This window comes from Musa acuminata, chromosome BXJ1-5, assembly GCF_036884655.1.
Source record: "Musa acuminata AAA Group cultivar baxijiao chromosome BXJ1-5, Cavendish_Baxijiao_AAA, whole genome shotgun sequence".
NCBI classification, from domain to species: Eukaryota; Viridiplantae; Streptophyta; class Magnoliopsida; order Zingiberales; family Musaceae; genus Musa; species Musa acuminata.
In genome coordinates this window covers 3,895,932-3,914,611 of record NC_088331.1, presented here as the reverse complement: position 1 = coordinate 3,914,611, position 18,680 = coordinate 3,895,932, and the positions used below count along the sequence as shown (strand labels likewise).

Sequence of the window (18,680 nt, the reverse complement as noted above, 5' to 3'; positions counted from 1 at the left end):
CAAAATAATGTTCAAGAACATCTAAAAGATAATTTGGAGTTAACAATATTAATAGTTCCACTATTAATATTGATATTAATATTGATTTATAAGAGTATGATAAGTATACTATTATCAACTTTAACTTAAGTATTTTGATCAGTAATTTAGACCAAACGAAATTGATAGGCTAATTAGCCCATCAGACTCGGATCCTGATAATAATGAAGATAATATGATATAAGCGAGTCATAACAAAAATCACATCTATCATGCACTGTTAACAAAAAAAAGATGGAAGCGTTTGTTTTATTTATTGCAGATGTTAACCCCCTAATTGTCATTAAGGTTTAAGATAAAATTATCACAAAATAGCACGAGATGAAGGAAAAGAAAGGTGATGTTGGTAGGTCGAGCAATCCAAAAGCCAAAGCATGCATCCACGTCACATTTAAATTAGGTTAAGCAACCCAAAGGGAAAGGCAACGTGCATGGGACATGCACGTCACCTTTCCAACGCGCATCCACGTCGGAGCTTACGGTGGTGGGGTGGATCGAAAGCTAGGAAGGAAAAGATCGGATAACACAAGAAAAAAAAGAAAACTGTTGTTGAGGTCACTGTCGACGAAGACAGAGAAAGAGACTTACGGAGGCACCCATTGTGTGAGCCTCCCAGTGATCTCTTCTCCCTCTTCCTTTCTCTCTCTCTCTCTCTCTCTCTCTCTCTCTCTCTAACTTTCGCCATTAAAGTGTCTTCCATCCGGTGACCGCCATCAGATCACGGATCGTGTCGTTTCCCCGACCTTTTTCCTGTGTTATCCGGTGCGTCAGAACCCATTACCTCCATCATAAGATTTAAATGAATTTATTAAGATATAATTTGTATTTTGTTTTTAAAAAAATGTTTTTCTTTCTACTGCAAAAACTCACGTTGTAAACAGAGCTTCAATTTTCTTTCTAACATGCACAGAATATAATTTTCTCATTAATATGTCATTTATTTTTTTGTTGAATTCAACCCCTTACACTTCATTCTTCACAATAAAAAATAAAAAAAATATGTTATTTGTTATTAGTTGCATTTATTTAGTTAGTATTTTTTTACACCTGCTATTGGGGTGTGACAGTGAGTCCACCAGCAGTCTAATTGCTGAGGAGAGGAAAAGGAGGGATGCAGTGGAAGACTCTTCTCTGTTACCGTCACTCTCTCTCACATCTAACATGTCCTATTTCTTCACCCTGCACCTTTATTATCCTTTACGCTGGCACACTCTCTGACTCATCTTATACTGATGAATAAGATGAAAAGAAAATAGGACATGGAAAGAGAGAAAGAGGTTTACAGAAGAGTCCACCGATCACAGGAGAGAGAGTTTAAGAGAAAGATTGTATATATTGGCAGCATTGGTGCATGTGGAAGTGTGTGCGTTTGTGGCAGCTTTATTGGACAACGGGGAGACATCCAGTCACTGCTTTTCTTTGGTGTGTGGAAAATTTGTACGCTTGGGAGAACTTTGGAGTGACACTGTAGTGTGGGTTTTGGACACTGTTTTCCTTGTTTCCTGATCCTTCTTGGATTGAGTTTGGATTTTGATGCTTGAGACGTCAGAGATCTTCGGCTCTTTGGGTGGCTTCTTGCTTTCAAGTTTTAGTAGTAAGTGTTCTCTTTCTTGAAGTTGGCAGAGTTTTGTGGTCAGTGGAGTGAGCTTCTTCACTGCGTCGGTTAGGATTTTCTTGCAGGAGTTGGTTTCCGAGGAGGAGGAGGAGGAGGAGGAGAAGAGAGGTGATGGCCGGACGTGGTGGTGGAGGAGCTGCGCCTGCGCCCAAACAGGACGAGCTGCAGCCCCACCCAGTGAAGGATCAGTTGCCCAATGTTTCCTACTGCATCACCAGCCCTCCTCCCTGGCGTGAGTTCTTCCACATCTTCTTATGTTTGATGCAGTGGAAATTTCATCATCAATCGGAGCTATTTGGTGTGTTTTGGTTTGCAGGCAACTGCGATTGTTTTGTGGCCAGTAAATCCACTTATTTCTTCTTGCATGGACACATATTTTCCTATTTGATTATCTTATATGCTGTGCATGAATCTAGCAAGAATGTTTTGTTGTCAATATATTGATTTCTTTTCAATTGTTGGTATGATTTGATGATAATTGGATAGGAGGTAGGATCTTGACTCTTCTTGTTGATCTTTGTAATGCAGCTGAGGCCATACTACTTGGTTTCCAACATTTCCTAGTTATGCTAGGCACTACTGTGATCATCCCCACTGCACTTGTTCCTCAAATGGGTGGAGGAAATGTAAGAATCGATCAGTTCACAGAGGAAATTTTGGTGTTCTGTATTTATTTGTACTCGGTTTGTGAACTATTAAATTGCAGCATCGTTTCTAAAATTGCAATAATCACATCAGGATGAGAAAGCCAGAGTAGTCCAGACATTACTTTTTGTTGCTGGCATCAACACTCTCTTCCAGACCTTGTTCGGCACACGCTTGCCGGCTGTGATCGGAGGTTCATACACCTTTGTTGCACCGATGGTCTCTATCGTCTTGGCCGGTCGTTACAGTGATATCGTGGATCCTCATGAGGTTGCCAGAACACCAGCTCGTGTTCCATTGCACTAGTCCTTCAAATTCTCTCATCCTATCTCGTTATCGTGCAGAAATTTTTGCGTGTAATGCGTGGAACACAGGGTGCCCTGATCGTCGCTTCAACCCTTCAGATCATCGTTGGTTTCAGTGGTCTCTGGCGAAACGTTGCCAGGCAAGTGATAGCTTTTCTTTTGCGGTCATCTTCGTCTGTAATTTGGTGTTGTTAATGTTCTCTTGCCTTCTTTGATATTGCTATCCAGATTCTTAACTCCACTGGCAGCAGTTCCCCTGGTTGTGCTTGCTGGATTTGGGCTTTATGAGCTTGGTTTTCCCGGGGTAACAATTTAGCGTTTTCAATCGGAGAAACTTATTCGAATGTTGCTGTCAGATTGAGCTTGTCATGCTATTGTTCTTATGGTTACTTTTTGATCTCAAGCTCATTTTAGTACTTGTCCTCACTTCATAAAATTGGGCTTGCAGGTCGCCAAATGCATTGAAATTGGCTTTCCACAGATTATTCTTTTAGTCATTTTCTCACAGGTATTAGTAAAGTGTCTTTTGACCTTTTCGGGCGTATTGCATTTGTGTTGCACATTCTCATTTAAACTTGTTATCATAAGAATCATAAATAGTGGCGTTATCCGTTTCCAACAGTACATTCCACATGCTATTCATTCCGAGAAGCCTGTCTCTGATCGATTTGCTGTCATATTTTCGGTCACAATTGTATGGCTCTACGCATACTTGCTTACGGTGGGAGGGGCATATAGACATTCACCACTAAAGACACAACTACATTGCCGTACAGATCGTTCAGGACTCGTCAGTGGTGCCCCTTGGTAAACTTAATTCATCTCATGATGTTCGAGCTAACCATAATTGTGACTTTTGATTTCTTTGTTGTGACCAATGAATAGGATAAGAGTCCCATATCCTTTTCAATGGGGTGCACCGACATTTGATGCTGGTGAAGCTTTTGCGATGATGGCTGCTTCATTTGTTTCTCTTGTTGAGGTCAAACCACATCTTTCTTTTTCTTGAACTAAAATGTTATTTTTTGGTCTTTGTGTTCTGATAAACACATCATCTTTCTCAAACTAATATATTATCGTTCTTGATGGTTGGCTAACTAGGCCATTTCTAACAAAAATTAATGCAGTCTACTGGTACTTTCATTGCGATTACACGATATGCCAGTGCAACACCGTTGCCTCCATCAGTTCTCAGTCGTGGTATTGGTTGGCAGGTATGAGATTTAACATCTATATGGCTGAATCCATGCAGTTATCTCGAGCAATTGTGTGTTGATCAAGTTTTGTTTCTAGGGAATTGGTATATTGTTGGATGGACTATTTGGAACTGCTAATGGATCCTCAGTATCAGTGTAGGTGCAATGCCAATGCTTCACATTCAATCGACACTTGGTTTATTGTGACACGTGAAATCCTTATATGAAAATCGTGTTTCTTCATTCTTCTGCAGTGAAAATGCTGGTTTGCTAGCTCTGACACGTGTCGGCAGTCGAAGGGTTGTGCAAATATCTGCACTATTCATGATTTTCTTTTCCATTCTTGGTAAGCTGCCCATGTTCTGATGTGTCCATCTTCCTTCTTGTTGGCTTATGGGCCAACCTTCTATGACATATTCCTAGTGCCATGATTTTTGGATCTTCTTTACCATAAGGGTTAACGTATATCTGGATAAAAGAGTCTCTCTGATATATGTCACAGTCACAATTATGTACGAGCGCAAAATTTAATTTTTGGAGTCAATACATAGCTTCTCTTTAGTAATGAGTTCTTATGTTGCCATCAAGTATTTCTTTTATCATTTGATAGATGTATGGCAACATCGTGTCTATTTCTTCATTTTAAAGCATTCAATTTGTGCCATGATACACCATCTTCTGATAATATAGCCACTGCATTAGGATCATTTACACCTCCAAAATGTCATAAGGAGATTCCAAACAAATAGATTGTAGGAGTTACATAACCACACCAACCGACCTAATCGGATTGATCTTTTGTTTTGCCAATCCAGGAAAATTTGGAGCAATTTTTGCGTCAATTCCTGCACCAATTTTCGCAGCTCTGTATTGTCTATTCTTTGCATACGTTGGTACGGGAGACAGCCAACAACTTGAGTTCCTCATATGCAAATTATTTTCGAAGATTTATCAGGATCATCTATTTTCATATTTGTGCTGAAACAGGTGCTGCAGGTCTTAGTTTCCTTCAGTTCTGCAATCTTAACAGCTTCCGAACTAAGTTCATCTTAGGGTTCTCTGTTTTTATGGGTCTGTCGATTCCCCAGTACTTCAATGAGTACACTTCTGTTGCTGGCTATGGTCCAGTTCACACCAAAGCAAGATGGGTACTCCAAAAACAACTTCAACTATTCTCTTTCCTTAATTCTAGCTGTGTATCGTGCTCATTTTCCATTTTTCTTTCCAGTTTAATGATATCATCAACGTAACATTCTCTTCAAAGCCATTTGTTGCGGGCTTGGTGGCGTTTTTCCTGGACAATACCCTGAATAGACATGATGATGCCACCAAAAGGGACAGAGGCTATCACTGGTGGAAGAGGTTCCAAAACTTCGAGGGAGATTCAAGAAGTGGGGAATTCTACTCGTTGCCATTCGACCTCAACAGATTTTTTCCATCCGTATGAGCTTCGAGGCTAGGCATTCTTCATAGCATATCTCATCTTGTCAATTCGGAGAGTCCTTTAAGCTAGGTCACAGTGTTTATTACTTTGCTTTTTGGCCTAAAGAAAAATCCAGAGGTTTAAATCCAAATGGATTTATCTTTTACGACTTTCTTTTAGTATATGTTTGATTTGTGTATGTGGTGGTGATGTGCATAATCTCAGAAATGCTTTCCCTTTTCTCTCTTTCTTCTGGTTCTTGCTTCCATTTACTTTTTGCCCTTTGTCATATCAGTAGAAGCTACTTTTTCCTTTATATACTTCATACATTTTTCAGTTTGAACATCATGAACATTACAGCATTAATGAATAAACCATGCAAAGCAACATATGTTGCATACCTATTATGTTATTAAGGGGGCATTATGGCATTGTTTTTCCTCATTTGTTAGCATTGTGGCATTGTTCAAAGAGATCAAAATTTTCAGGAAAAGAGATATTTACTAAAGCACATTCAGTTCTCAAGGAAAAAGAGATACTGCTTCCCAATTTGTCATGTACAGATTTATGATACTTATATTAAGAATTCTTTCCTCTGCTTCATGTGTCAACTGTCTGGTGTCTGTAAGGATACTGTCATGTGTGCATGTGAATCTTTTCAAGGAATGGTCTGCTGGAAGCTGTTAAAAATGGTACACCAAAAAACCCTCAAAGACTTCATGTAATGCATATCATATCTACTAACCTCATTGTTTTAGTTTTCTCTGACCAACAATAAACATTGAATTTCTGCAAAAATTCCTTTGATTAGTGTGCATCGCTTGATATGCTTCAGAATGTGGAGACAGTATCCTTTCAAATTGCGTGGTTTGGTGTTGTCATCACTGAACAATGCTGCACTTAGAAGCTTCTGACTTGTAGACATGCATGCCGATGGCTATGTAAAGAATGGCTTACTTATATTGTCTCTCCTGCACTGGATCACTGGTTAATGTAACTTGTGATTTGTTCACCCTTACCAATGGAAATTGGAGACTGTAATCTGATGATTGGGAAACTCTATCATGTGTTCTTTATGATCCAATTTTCGGGAATAATATCTTTCGCATTTGCATTGAAGCTGAATGAGTAATTGATTCAAACATTCCTCATGTTGATTGCTCTGACACAGCCCGAGTACTATCTATCTACTGCCATACACCTGTCATATGAAACTTTTGGCCAGGAAACTAAACAGTCAAGAGAAGAAACTAATTTCTCCTTCGTGTAACAATTTGAGTTTTTGGCTTAATTTAACACAAACAAAAATAAATTGCATAAGTTATTAAAGAAGAACATGACGTAGAATGCAAACCAATCAGTGTTCCTTTGGAGTTGCACATTATCTTTTCCCACCATAGTTATGTCCATAATATACACATTAAATATACACTACATCATCAAGTATACAGTCTTCAAAATTCCTGCACACAAACAACAGAGACCATCCTGAGCTCATCATCTAATGCCTCAACTGGCTAAGTGAGAGGCATTGCAAATAAATTGGAATCAAAAGGTTATAGTAGAACTGCTATACCATCCTGATTTCAGTTGCTGCATTCTTTATTCCTACTGGTGTTTTGAGTAGCCTCCGTATATGTTTTTCGTGCAAGGAGGGTCAGCAGAATTTGATTATTGTACTCTTTGAATTTGCAGTGTCCTGCATCCACCAGAAGCCATAGGCAGCCATCTGAATCTTTTGCCGCCTGATATCACCTGTAGATTGAATAGTGAAAAGATAAACTTCTGGAAGTGGGAGACTGATACATCAACTCAAGGATTTAACTATTAATTATTATAATTTCACCAGTACTGTCATACAAAACCAACCTTTAAAAATTCACTAGTTCACTGACCGACAGAAGTTATTCAAATCCAGTAAATATCAGGCAAAATGTCTAGATCTAAAAAAATACTTTCAAAGACTTTGATTAAGATGATACTCAAATCTTTGCTACTATGCAAGTTTTGTAAACGCATATTTAGAAACCTGTGCTTATCTTTTGCATTGGATCCAATATAAGTTTCTTGCAAAATTCAACCCATGAAATCATCAGCATTGAACTAAAACTTTGTATAGCTTTCTGGGCAGCGCATGCATAATTTGTGACATTAAAATGTAAATCAAATAGATAAAGCAGTGGAAAATGAAGCATGTAAATCACTTGAATCTATTCAGCCGTTCAATTGGGAAAGTTAGAATAATAATAATAATAAAACCTTCACTGACCAAGTTCTTTGGTTATGATGCTTACTCTTTTTATAGGCATGGCATAGTTGGCATTGGCCCTATCAAGAGAACACTCGGAACCTTCATGCGAAGATGAATGATTGTCGGTGCAAAGAAAAAATCCCGGGTTCCTAGATTCCAAGTCAGTGCAGTAGACATGTTTCTTTAAAGCTTCTGACTGACAAGAATGTCATATGTTGTATCATCAGGTACTAGGCCTCTATCAAGCATTTCATCATGCAACTGAAAGGCCTCTTCCAAATTGCCCTTTCTGAAATATCCACTAATCAATTTGTTATATATCTTAACACAAGGACGCACGTCACTCTTATCCATTTCATCCAAAACTTTGTGTGCACCTTCTATGTCACCATTGAGGCAGAGACCATGTATCAATGCAGTGAAGGTGATTTCATCTGGAATATGGCATTGCTCTATCATCTCAGAATAGAGTTCTAAAGCAAAGGCTGTTTTGCCAACTTTCAGTGATCCATCAATTAGATTAGTGTAGATCACTTTATCACAAGGAATTCCTTCAGTAACCATTCTTTTATGCAACTCAAAAGCACCTTCCATACTGTTCAGAAATTTATAGCCAGTAATAAGGTTGTTGAATATGATACAATGAGGTTTTAACCCAACTTTATATATATCGTTAAAAAGATCCAGCGCAGCTTCCATTTTTCCTTCTTTGCACAAACCAGAAATAAGCGCAGAATACATAGGAATATCGAGTTGAAGGCCCTTCCTTCTTATCTCATTCAGAAACTTGAGAGCAAGATCAGTACAATTACTTTTGCAATATCCAACAATGAAACTGGTGTAAGTAATAACACTAGGAGAAATGCCATAACTAAGCATTTCATGATATGCTGAAACAGCAAGATTCATCATGCCCTTCTTTATGAAGCCATCAACCATACTGTTATAGGTCATGCCATTGGGAATAAAACCTTGCTCCATAAAATTGTGCAACATGTCCTTCGCTTCAGTCATACGACCAGCTTTGCATAGGCCATTAATAACAATGTTGTATGTATAGTCGTTACATGCAATACCCATATTTTGCATTGTATTAAGCACATCATAAGCTTGGTTAAAATCATTTTTATACATGTAACCCTCTATCAAAATTGTATAGGTGACCACATTCGGTTTTATACCTGTTTGTGACATTTGAGTATACAAATTAGCCGCCAATTCCAAATCTCCCCTAACACAATGACCAAACAGCAACTGGTTATAAGAAACAACATTGGGTTCCACTCCCATTTCCTCCATTTTGGCCCATAGCCTGCAAGCTTCCTTCATTCTACCAACACGACCAAGCCATTGCATAAGAATATTATAAGTGAAGACATTCGGTACACCAGATCCAACTGCCTCATCAAACAAATCAAATGCCTCTTTCCACTTATTAGCTTTCAACAGACACTTTATAACAGAGTTCACTGTAAATACATTTGGTATCATGCCCCTCTCCTTCATTTGACAGTAAAGTTCATATGCCTTCTCCGCATTTCCATTTCTATAGCAACCCTGGATCAGAACACAATAAGTGACATTGTTCGGTTCTATTCCTTGCTCGAGGACACTGGCAAGCAAATCCAAAGCACTATCTAGGTCTCCTACAACACAATAACCTTTCAACAAACTGGTCGCAACAACCAAATTCATGGACAGTCCACTACCAAGCATCTCATCTTTCAACTTAGATGCCTCTGCCAAGTTTCCCTGTTTAACACAAGCTCCAATAACCAAATTATAGACGAATGCAGAAGGAACCATACCAACACCTTTCATCTCACTCAGGAACTCACAAGCTCTCTTGGCGTCAGACTGCCCACACAATGACTGAATTAATGTCCTATAAACAAGTGCATCAGGCTTCAACCGTCCACCGTCAACTAATTCTCTAAAATAGACCTCGGCAGCCTTTGGATCCCCTCCTTTTATGCACACATGCATCATAATATCAAGTGTATAACAATCAAAAGTCATTCCTTTAGCCCGCATCACCTCAAAAAACTCTCGAGCTTTGCCAAAGGAACCCGACCTAAGCATGGCAATCAATAAATGGTTCCTAGATTCGATACCAGGAACGATGCCGTTCTCCACCATCCTCTGGAACGCTTCCAGTGCTTCTTCTATCCGACCGGTACGCGCATAGCACCCCAAGACATGATCAAAGGTACTAGGATCGGAATCGCACCTTTTCGCCGTCTCCACAAGACGATCCACAACGACGCTGGAACGTGGAATGAAACCTCTACGAATCGACCTTTCCATCAACTCCCGGGTGTTCAACAGCTGCCCGGCGCGCACAAGGATGTGAAGCATGATGCAGAAGGGATCGACATCAGGGAAGCCGCTCCCAACAGCGGCCTGCACCTGAAATCGATTGAAGAATTCGAGGGCTTCTTTTGGCTGTCGCTGCTTGCGCAGAAGGAAATCGATGACTCGCTTCGAAGACGTGATGGAGAATGCATCAACGAGTCGTTGCAGCGGATGAGCGGAGCCATCGGTGTCGGTCGTACCGGCTGGGCTCGGAACCGGCGGTTCATCGGCGGTATTGGGATCGTCGGGCGGAGGGAGAGCGGAGGCCGGCGAAGAGCAAAAGTGTTTGGGGATATGGATGGAGCGGGGCAGCAGCGAGGCGAGGGATTTGGAAGAGTGCAGCAAGGTTCTCATGCTGCTTGGAGACGAGGCGGAGGAGAAGTGCGGCTGTGTCTCCGCTAGGGAACCATCGCCGCGGCCGCCCCTTCTCCCCAGGGTTTGAAGTGGTTGAGCCGCAACTGAAGGAACTCATATCTTAGCAGTTTCCGGAGTCAGGAAGCAGAATAAATCTGGACCCGTTAAGCAAAGCGTTTCCGACCCAAACCATGCCGCAATTTCGAATGGGTTGACACGCGTTGACTCACAAATTTAGCACCGAACTGAACTTTGGGTGCCACCTTTAGAGAGCATGTAGAAAGGAGAACACAAAGGAGAACACCAATTACTTTGGGGTGTAAAATCCCACTAGGGAATGTACAAAAAATCATCAAGTTATAAACTCGCATGAGTTTACTCCAAATTTCACTCATAAAATAGAATATCATATTTTAAAATTTTCTTGTAGTGAATGATTTTAATACCTATATATAATTATAACATCTAATTAAAAAATTTATATATAAACATAATATATTTAAATTATATATATATAAAATATTCATAGGTCATTGTCTATATCTACGTTGGCATAAACTTGCACGTGCTTATTTTTCTACCCAATTACTTGAGTGGGGTACTAGTATCCTTGTTTGTAAAATAGGATGTGAGTAACGACTAGACTCGATAAGCATAAATATTTATATATTTATTTAAATGAGTATTTATTATGTCATGTATATCATATTTTAAAATCATTAACATAAGATAATTAATAATAAATATATTATTCTATGACTTCTTTAACAAGCATAATCCTATAACATAGTATAAGCAAGATAGATAAAGAGGTAAAATTCTACATTGAAATAATTTAAAATACTTATATGCACATGTAGAAAATATAGTAAATCCATAAACTTCTATATTCCATATCATAATATATACTTACACTCTCATATCGTACATCATCGTAATATATACATACACTCACACTACACTCTCACACCGCATCATAATATATACGTATATTTTCACAATATACATCATAATATATATATATATGCACTTTCACACTGTATGTCATAATATATGCATGTACTCTTATACTACACGTTATAATACATATATACACTACACTTTCATACCTCACATCATAGCATATATGTGCATTGTATGTCATAACATATCCATATACTTGCATACCGCATATCATAGAAAACATATATATTCTCTCACATCCACTTCATCATATATGCACGTATACAATATATTTTTATCGTAATTCACATAGTTTTATACTTACAATATATATACATTTACATTGACAATCATATCATTCTGCTTTTCAAAATATATTATAAAGATAATAATTTATTGGATCACTGTTTTATAGTGAAATAAACTTATACTTACCTGACTTAACTCAAAATGAAAATAACAATCAAAGACCACGTTCCTTAATGAGCAAATGTATTAGAAAATAAAAAATCCATCAAATTGGGAGCATAAGATTATGAGATGCCTCAATTGAGAATCATATCTCTTGAATTATTAATTTATAATAATTTAAAATAATAATTCATAGAAAAAATTTGATAAAATCGCTAGTTAATATCACTCAACCTGAAAATTTATCTAAAGTACACTATTAATCTTTCAACAATTAATTTTATAATCAATGAACTAGCTATTATCAATCACACACCATCACATAATTCTATGAAAAAAATTTGCTTCATTATTTTAGCTGATCAAATAATCTTGAATTAACATAAAATTTTATAAAAATAAGAGATATAAACCATCACATAATTTTGAATTTTGTAAACTAAATACACACTAATTTTTAATTTAAGATAGAATTATTTGGAGGCTATACTATTCTCCTAATTAAATACTAATACATATTTTGTTCCGGTGAAATTGGGTTGGGACTAATGAACTTATAAACCTCGTATCTTGGTGTACGGTGATATTCACTCAATTCTAAATTTCTTAGAAACCTAAGTGAACTTTTTAAAATATATCAAAAGGATAAAATCTAGTCTTATCTTTAAGAGGGTCAATTTAGCTTAAATAGAATCCCTTATTAGAAAATAGAAAATTCTAAGTATATTAGATTGAGACAAAAATAACTTCATGCACCAATCCCATATTAAAGTCATACTAAAAACCTTACAATCATAAGAGATTAATACAAAACAAATCAAAAATAAATTCAAAGTCTAGATTACTAAAAAATAACTGAAAAAATCAGTTTATAATTTATAAAATTAAAACCCTAGATATAGTATGAAAAGAATAGAGTTTTTCTTACTTCAATCTTACTTAGAGTTAGAATTTCTTGACCTCCATGAAAAAAAAAAACTGAAAGAATGACTAAAAAAAAAAAAAGGATCAATCCTATTGAACATTACCCTGAGGTATAGGGTTCAATCCTATTGAACATTATTCAAAGTTTTTTTTTATTTTTTATTTTACTAATATAATTATAAAATTATAATAATCTTTAATTAAATCTAATTTAATTTGATAAAAATAATATTTTTTTGACTAAACTTATCCTTCAATCTTATATATCACCATTCTTGATATAACACTGATCTTTAATTATATTTTTATTTATACCTACCGCATGAGATTTAAAATTTAAATTTTTTTACTTTAATCATGTTCAAACTCAGATTCACTTAAGATTGATTATACCACTTCTAATCACAATATATATATTTATTACCTTAACATAACCCCATATTAATTATTTTATACATACATATTAATCATAAAATACCGTTTTCTGCTTGTAAAATATGTTTAAAACATTAATTCTTATACATGCTGAATCAATATTTTATAAAAATATTAAAATAATTTCTTTAAAAAATATATGTTTGAATCTTAAAAATAAAAAACATGAAGATATTATTTATCATATTTATAAATATAAACATCACAAATCATATTACTAAATAAGAATAAAATATAAATATAAATATTATTTATATTAATATACTAATTACACTAGAGAGTGTAAAAAAGAATTATTATAATTTATTCAAAATCATCCTCATTAAAGGAACAAAATTTGTCGATCAGGTTAACTAAATCCTTCTTGACGTCTGCCAGCTTAATCCGCCACATCCAGAAACCAGATGTGGCCTTAATTCTTTAGCCATCTGACTCGTTTGCACCTTGTTCTCAAGTCTGATCAATTGATGTACCAGACTTACGAGTCATAACCAAATTTGGCACTTGCACTTCAAGGAAAGCTACATACTCAAAACATTCTCTACTTTCATAGAGAGAGAATACAGCTGCGTATCGAATTAAAGGTCCTATTGGACATAGAGTTGGAGCCAAATTTATTCTGCATCACAAATAAGAGAGGTTTCGTCAGAAAGAAACAAGCAAATGTCTACAAACAGCAGGTGAAGAGCATCCTTGTGCAATTTCTTCAGTTGATTGCAGAACGTCAATGCTGCTGCCTCTGATCCTTTCTCACAGTTGCCACTGCATAAAGCTCATACGTGCAGGCTGAAAAGAGATCAAGAAAAGAAGTTCGAGAGTATTGAACACAGTGAACAAGCAAAAAAAATTTGTGAAGGTATAAAGAACACATCCGAGTCATACCGAAGAACATATAATTTTCTTACAAGTGAAAAAAAAAATTGCAGACTTTAATAGCCCCAGCATTCTGACTTATTCAACTGTCACCAAAAAATACTCACCAACAGAACACTATTGCAACTGATGGAAAGATCTCAATAAGTAACCCAACATTGAACCTAGAGATATTAGGGCTTCTAAACCATCTAGGACAAGAATCATAGTTGGTGGTGCGCTGATATAGGTTGATACATATCATGCCAGAAAGGTGTCAGCAAGGACCACACTAACCTTGATGGAAGATAACTATGCCATTTTTCGGCCAGCACGAGCATGCAAACAATAGGTACCACCCCAAAATGCCACTATATAACACATTTTGATCTGGGATTCCAAGAACTAATCCAGAAAATAATTGTCCGAGTTCCTATCAGTTGGACTCTTGTTCAAACTGAACATCTTTGAAAAAGCCTTAATTGAAGAACCCATATGAAAAATAAAAGAAAAGATCTCAATTGACATAGAATAGATTAAAAAAGACCCAAAGACACTTTTAACCCGAAACTGACTCGACCATAACCAACTTTAGGGCTCAAATTGTCCCTAAACTACCTACATATATCCTAGTTGTACACCAATAAGCATCTGAGTCAATTTATCCAACCAAATGATATCTAACACAAAGATGTGCAAATAAATGAACGTTTTTTTAGCATTTTAACAGGATAAGAAGAAAAATATTAATGATCTTATGACTGGTAAAAACATAGGGTTTTGCATAGTTTTTCTTGCATCTATACAAATAAGACAGTTAAAATTGCAGAAGCAATTCTTACTTAATAAACTTTGGTTTGGCAATAGTCCTCGGAGAATACATGATGTAATCAGAACAGTCTAGATTTGGCTTAGATTCGGTCTAAATCGAGCCGCGTTAGTCGAGAGCTCTTTTTTCTTTTAGAATCTATATGACTTAATTTTTAAGAACATTAATTAAATAAGGATTCTAGGCAGTTGAACCTTGCTTGCAAACCTCACAATTTAACCCTTTGACCATAATTTCAAAATAGTATACTAGTAAGCACAACCTATATAAGATAATTCACAAAGCCAGCATACATAAGCCAGTTCCAGCATCACCAATTCTCTTACTGCTACAAAATGGAAAAGATCATCATAGCATGAAAGTTAAAAACCAAGCAAGGCCCCAAGGACTAGTCTGGGATTGTATAGATCCTGAATTGATTACAGTATTTACTGTGTCAATCAGCACAACATTCAAGTGACAATCAATTGTAATCAAGTCAAGACACTCATCGATTTATGAAAAAATACCACATAATCCTGCCTAAAAGGGTTTTCTTTAGTGACATGAATTTGTATGACAAAATTATACACTACAACAAGGATATTGTTACATGATGACTGGAAGCTTTAAAGATAGAAATATGACAAAAATCATACCAGCAACAACAAGTATAGTAAGAACATCCCCGATTTTTGACACCCGCTTCAGGTTATTCTTATATGATTTGAACCTCTTTAATGCTGGATCTTCTTCCAACAGCTGTGATCATGCAATTACCAACCAGAGTCAGAATGCAGAAACAAGCACAGAGTGCTGGAGACATGAAGGTATAAGAATTTCAGACATAATATTACATTAAGAGAATAAATGCATGCAGAAACTGTAAGGACCTGTTTAGCTTTAAAGTTCCTTCTAGAGTTAAAGTGATTGCTATTGAATAAGTCCCTTTCAATTCTACCAGCATAAGGCTATGAGTAGTCTATTGACGCAACATTAATATACTAAAGAAGTTTTTCATCATGAGAAGACTTTTCATCAGCCTCCACCATCATATTGTGTAAATTTTATCCATGAGTGGTCTCAGATGAACCAACAAATGAAGCACTATTTACTCCATCAGGAGTATATCAGATAAAATAATGTCCAATTAGAGCCTTTGAGTAATAGACTCACATGTACACTTTCTAGATGATGCCCATGTTATCAATTGTGCAAGGTTGGTCTCAGTTGGGTGGCATAGTAGCGGTCTGAGTTGGATGCCACAGTATCATTCCAACTGCAGGCCAATTCAACAGTATCACAATAAATCCAAGCAACTAGTTTTCTTTATGCTGCTACACTACAATTTAATTGGTAAAAATATATTTAAAAACGCTGATCTTAACTCCACTTTTAGCAAATTCTAGATCTGGGGTGATGAATCATGGCAATTGAATTCATCAAAGAATGGTCTGCCTAAGAAGTAAAAGGACGACTGATCATATCCCTTGCAGTGACTCGCAACTCAAACAAGACCAGAATGTAATCATGAACAAAGGGCCAAGAGGATGCCATATAAGTTCTGTGTAAAGAAATATAATATAACTGTCCATCTGGCTTTCTAAACCTTGCTGTCCCATGTTTTAAGCTCTTCTCCCTCCTTCCACCTTTTCTTTCAAATAATCTTATCTTAACCCTGTTTCACTTCTGATGTTACAATTACCCAAAATATTATTTTAACTAATTGCTGATTTGAAGTAGTTGCATGAATGTTTTCTCATGATATAAAGACAACAATGCTTTGCTCTATATGGATCTCATTTTGAAGGGTAATTGCTGATTGCAACATTCAAAACTCTAAATTCGAGGAATGATGAATATAATGTCCATAAAAGGCATTGCAGAATGTTATGGTAACTTGGTGAAAGGGATACTATAATTCAAACAACATAGGACATCAAAATTACGATTGGTTAATGCCTAAATAAGGTAGTACAGCAAATGTGCTACCAACTAATTTGGTTAACAGATGCAGATTTTAAATCTAAACTTTATTACTTTAAACACCTCAGTAGCAATACTGAAACCTTACAACAGTAGATGCTTCTTGCTAATTTTTCCAAGGTCCTCACAAGCCAGTGTCATATATATAGTAACATCATTTTGTTTCTAAATTAATAAGAGCTGTTGAGAAAAAACAACAAACAGATGTTGAATATAAACTACAACTGCCACCGAAACCACCTATATTTTCCATGTTAAACAAAATTTTAATTTCAAGAGAAAAATTGAAATATCCCTTATGCTGAGTAGAATACCATACATCAGTCACTGCAAAGAACATTTATTAAGATTATTCAGTGAAGGAAAAAAAGGGAAAAAGTTCAGCTGCTAAAGCAAGGTATATCCAATTAATACACTGACCAACTGCAAATTAGGTACGATGCAGCCAACTAATGCGAAGAATTAGGTTAATTCTCTACCACAAATTCCAAAGACTCAAAGAGGAATCCTTAGCATGCAGTAGTAGATCATGAGAACTAGTTGTTATTGCCTACAATGAAAAATGCCTAATCGATGCTTTGAAAATGAAACCAACAAGCACCTGCAACTCATTGTATTTCCAATTATCAAGGATTAGGACTATTTACACCTACAGTAACCAAGGAAAAAAAATGAAGATAATGGTTCTAGAATAATAAAAAAGGTGAACCTAAAGAGAAAAGGAAAAAAAGGGATGCATCGATCAATGACCGGAAGATCTATCGACAGTAACCGCAAAACAAATTCTTTTTACTTTCCTAAAAATCAACCACCGAACTCCCTAATCTATGTTTGATGAAGTAAGTGGACAGCAACGCGAGCATCAAAACCTATTTTTCGTCAGAAATCAAGAAAATTGAAGAGGTGACCAGAAAGGGAATCAGAGAGGGAGGATGGGCCCACCGCTTTCTCGCGGGCTCCGAGGTCGATGTGGTATCCGCGCCGAGAGATCTGGTTGCTCGGCGACGTCGACGCCTCCTTCTGCAACAAAGAACAAGGAAAAGATGACGACAGGGACGAGATCAACGACAGATCATCGATCCGATAGGCAATCTATTCTAGATGAGTTAGAAAGTGGAGGGAGACTAGCGACGAACCTGAGAGCTCGAACGGAGGGCGGCGAAGTGGGTCGACTCGGCGAGTCTTCGGAAGGCGGCCATCGAAGTCGAGGGACGGACACGAGGGTTTGATCCAAACGGGGGAACACGACGATCGTTCGGGGGCGCGTTGATGTCGCGTGGAACCCACGAGACTATATAGCAGAAGTCCGCAGTGGGCTCCATAATCTTCGCCACGAAGGTACACGATCGGGTAATTAACGAGGCGTACAAAGAGAATTTCTCTTTTTCGCTTGTGCTGTTGTGACACGTGACGGATAGCATGTGGTCAGCGACGCATCAGGCTGTTCGTATCAAAACACCGAGATTTCGCTGCAGTTTGTACGAAGTTCAGTTGCTGTCGTGCGTATTGCAGGGTTCGGCTCATCCACCAATAACTTTGCGGAGACAAAGGTTCAGTTGTGGGCCTGACGCTCATGTGTGGTGTAAAAATCCTGAACCCTGCATGACAGTTTTGCACCTGGTCTAGATTGGTCTAAGTGCAGCCCTCGTGATCTCATAGCACGTGACTGTCACGTTTCCTTAAGGTAGAAACCCGAACCCGATAACACGATGATCCGATCTAAATCCAGAATAGACCTCTTTAGATCCGACAACCTTATCAAACGGACTTCGGATCCTCCGGTCAATAAATCAGGCACAGTTATTTTGAACCCCGTCGGATTACATCATGAAGATATACTACTGTTTGCACTTTAAACATATAAATAATTTAAGATCTATAACAAGCTCAAATTAATAGTGTTAGTGTAAACAACATGGAGCCGTGGCCTCGGGGCCGACGCGGCTCGGTTCGGGTCCGGAAGGCGGGATCTCCCAGGTGCGGCCCTCGGGTTCGCTGAGGTAGTCGACTGCGGCGGTCCGATGGGGACGGGATCAGCCGACTCCGCCGGAGGGGGCTCCTCGGCCGGGCGCGCGCTCCGTCTGCAGTCCTGCACACAGGTCGGGTCGGGAGAAGTGACCCGACCCCTCCGACGATCGA

The 18,680-nt window shown here is 37.5% G+C and overlaps 3 protein-coding genes across 5 annotated transcripts; 1 reads left to right on the top strand and 2 right to left on the bottom strand.

The window, feature by feature from the left end:
- Window positions 1-1,253: 1,253 nt before the first annotated feature.
- Window positions 1,254-5,469, top strand: LOC135673089 (nucleobase-ascorbate transporter 6-like). Of its 2 annotated transcripts, none has more exons than XM_065181824.1 (15): window positions 1,254-1,633; window positions 1,720-1,886; window positions 2,183-2,280; window positions 2,393-2,569; window positions 2,644-2,744; window positions 2,833-2,908; window positions 3,053-3,112; window positions 3,227-3,411; window positions 3,490-3,586; window positions 3,732-3,818; window positions 3,898-3,956; window positions 4,055-4,146; window positions 4,616-4,693; window positions 4,788-4,948; window positions 5,029-5,469. In XM_065181824.1, exons 2-15 carry the CDS (start codon window positions 1,766-1,768, stop codon window positions 5,245-5,247), a joined length of 1,611 nt encoding a protein of 536 aa, XP_065037896.1. In that variant the 5' UTR covers window positions 1,254-1,633; window positions 1,720-1,765; the 3' UTR covers window positions 5,248-5,469. The 2 variants fall into 2 exon arrangements, with proteins under 2 accessions (XP_065037896.1, XP_065037897.1); XM_065181825.1 differs by having other exon boundaries at window positions 1,707-1,886.
- A 991-nt stretch (window positions 5,470-6,460) lies between these two features.
- On the bottom strand, window positions 6,461-10,288 carry LOC135673088 (pentatricopeptide repeat-containing protein At3g54980, mitochondrial-like). Of its 2 annotated transcripts, XM_065181823.1 has the most exons (3): window positions 7,518-10,288; window positions 6,800-6,978; window positions 6,461-6,686 (listed from the first exon to the last, which is right to left on the bottom strand). In XM_065181823.1, exon 1 carries the CDS (start codon window positions 10,181-10,183, stop codon window positions 7,658-7,660), a length of 2,526 nt encoding a protein of 841 aa, XP_065037895.1. In that variant the 5' UTR covers window positions 10,184-10,288; the 3' UTR covers window positions 6,461-6,686; window positions 6,800-6,978; window positions 7,518-7,657. The 2 variants fall into 2 exon arrangements, with proteins under 2 accessions (XP_065037895.1, XP_065037894.1); XM_065181822.1 differs by having other exon boundaries at window positions 6,461-6,978.
- A 3,133-nt stretch (window positions 10,289-13,421) lies between these two features.
- On the bottom strand, window positions 13,422-17,837 carry LOC135673087 (succinate dehydrogenase subunit 7, mitochondrial-like). Its single transcript, XM_065181821.1, has 4 exons — window positions 17,678-17,837; window positions 17,484-17,561; window positions 15,215-15,317; window positions 13,422-13,681 (listed from the first exon to the last, which is right to left on the bottom strand). Exons 1-4 carry the CDS (start codon window positions 17,738-17,740, stop codon window positions 13,620-13,622), a joined length of 306 nt encoding a protein of 101 aa, XP_065037893.1. The 5' UTR covers window positions 17,741-17,837; the 3' UTR covers window positions 13,422-13,619.
- Window positions 17,838-18,680: the final 843 nt, after the last annotated feature.

What these genes read in the sequence shown, in the direction of transcription:
- LOC135673088 (XM_065181822.1), bottom strand. Translation starts at nt 10,183, where the DNA reads ATGAGAACCTTGCTGCACTCTTCCAAATCCCTCGCCTCGCTGCTGCCC.
- LOC135673089 (XM_065181825.1), top strand. Translation starts at nt 1,573, where the DNA reads ATGCTTGAGACGTCAGAGATCTTCGGCTCTTTGGGTGGCTTCTTGCTT. An exon ending in ATATCGTGGATCCTCATGAG is followed by an intron (nt 2,570 to 2,643) that starts GTTGCCAGAACA and finishes GTTATCGTGCAG; the next exon opens with AAATTTTTGCGTGTAATGCG. An exon ending in TTCACACCAAAGCAAGATGG is followed by an intron (nt 4,949 to 5,028) that starts GTACTCCAAAAA and finishes TTTTCTTTCCAG; the next exon opens with TTTAATGATATCATCAACGT.
- LOC135673087 (XM_065181821.1), bottom strand. Translation starts at nt 17,740, where the DNA reads ATGGCCGCCTTCCGAAGACTCGCCGAGTCGACCCACTTCGCCGCCCTC. An exon ending in TCGGAGCCCGCGAGAAAGCG is followed by an intron (nt 15,318 to 17,483) that starts GTGGGCCCATCC and finishes GCATGATCACAG; the next exon opens with CTGTTGGAAGAAGATCCAGC. An exon ending in TACTATACTTGTTGTTGCTG is followed by an intron (nt 13,682 to 15,214) that starts GTATGATTTTTG and finishes ATCTCTTTTCAG; the next exon opens with CCTGCACGTATGAGCTTTAT.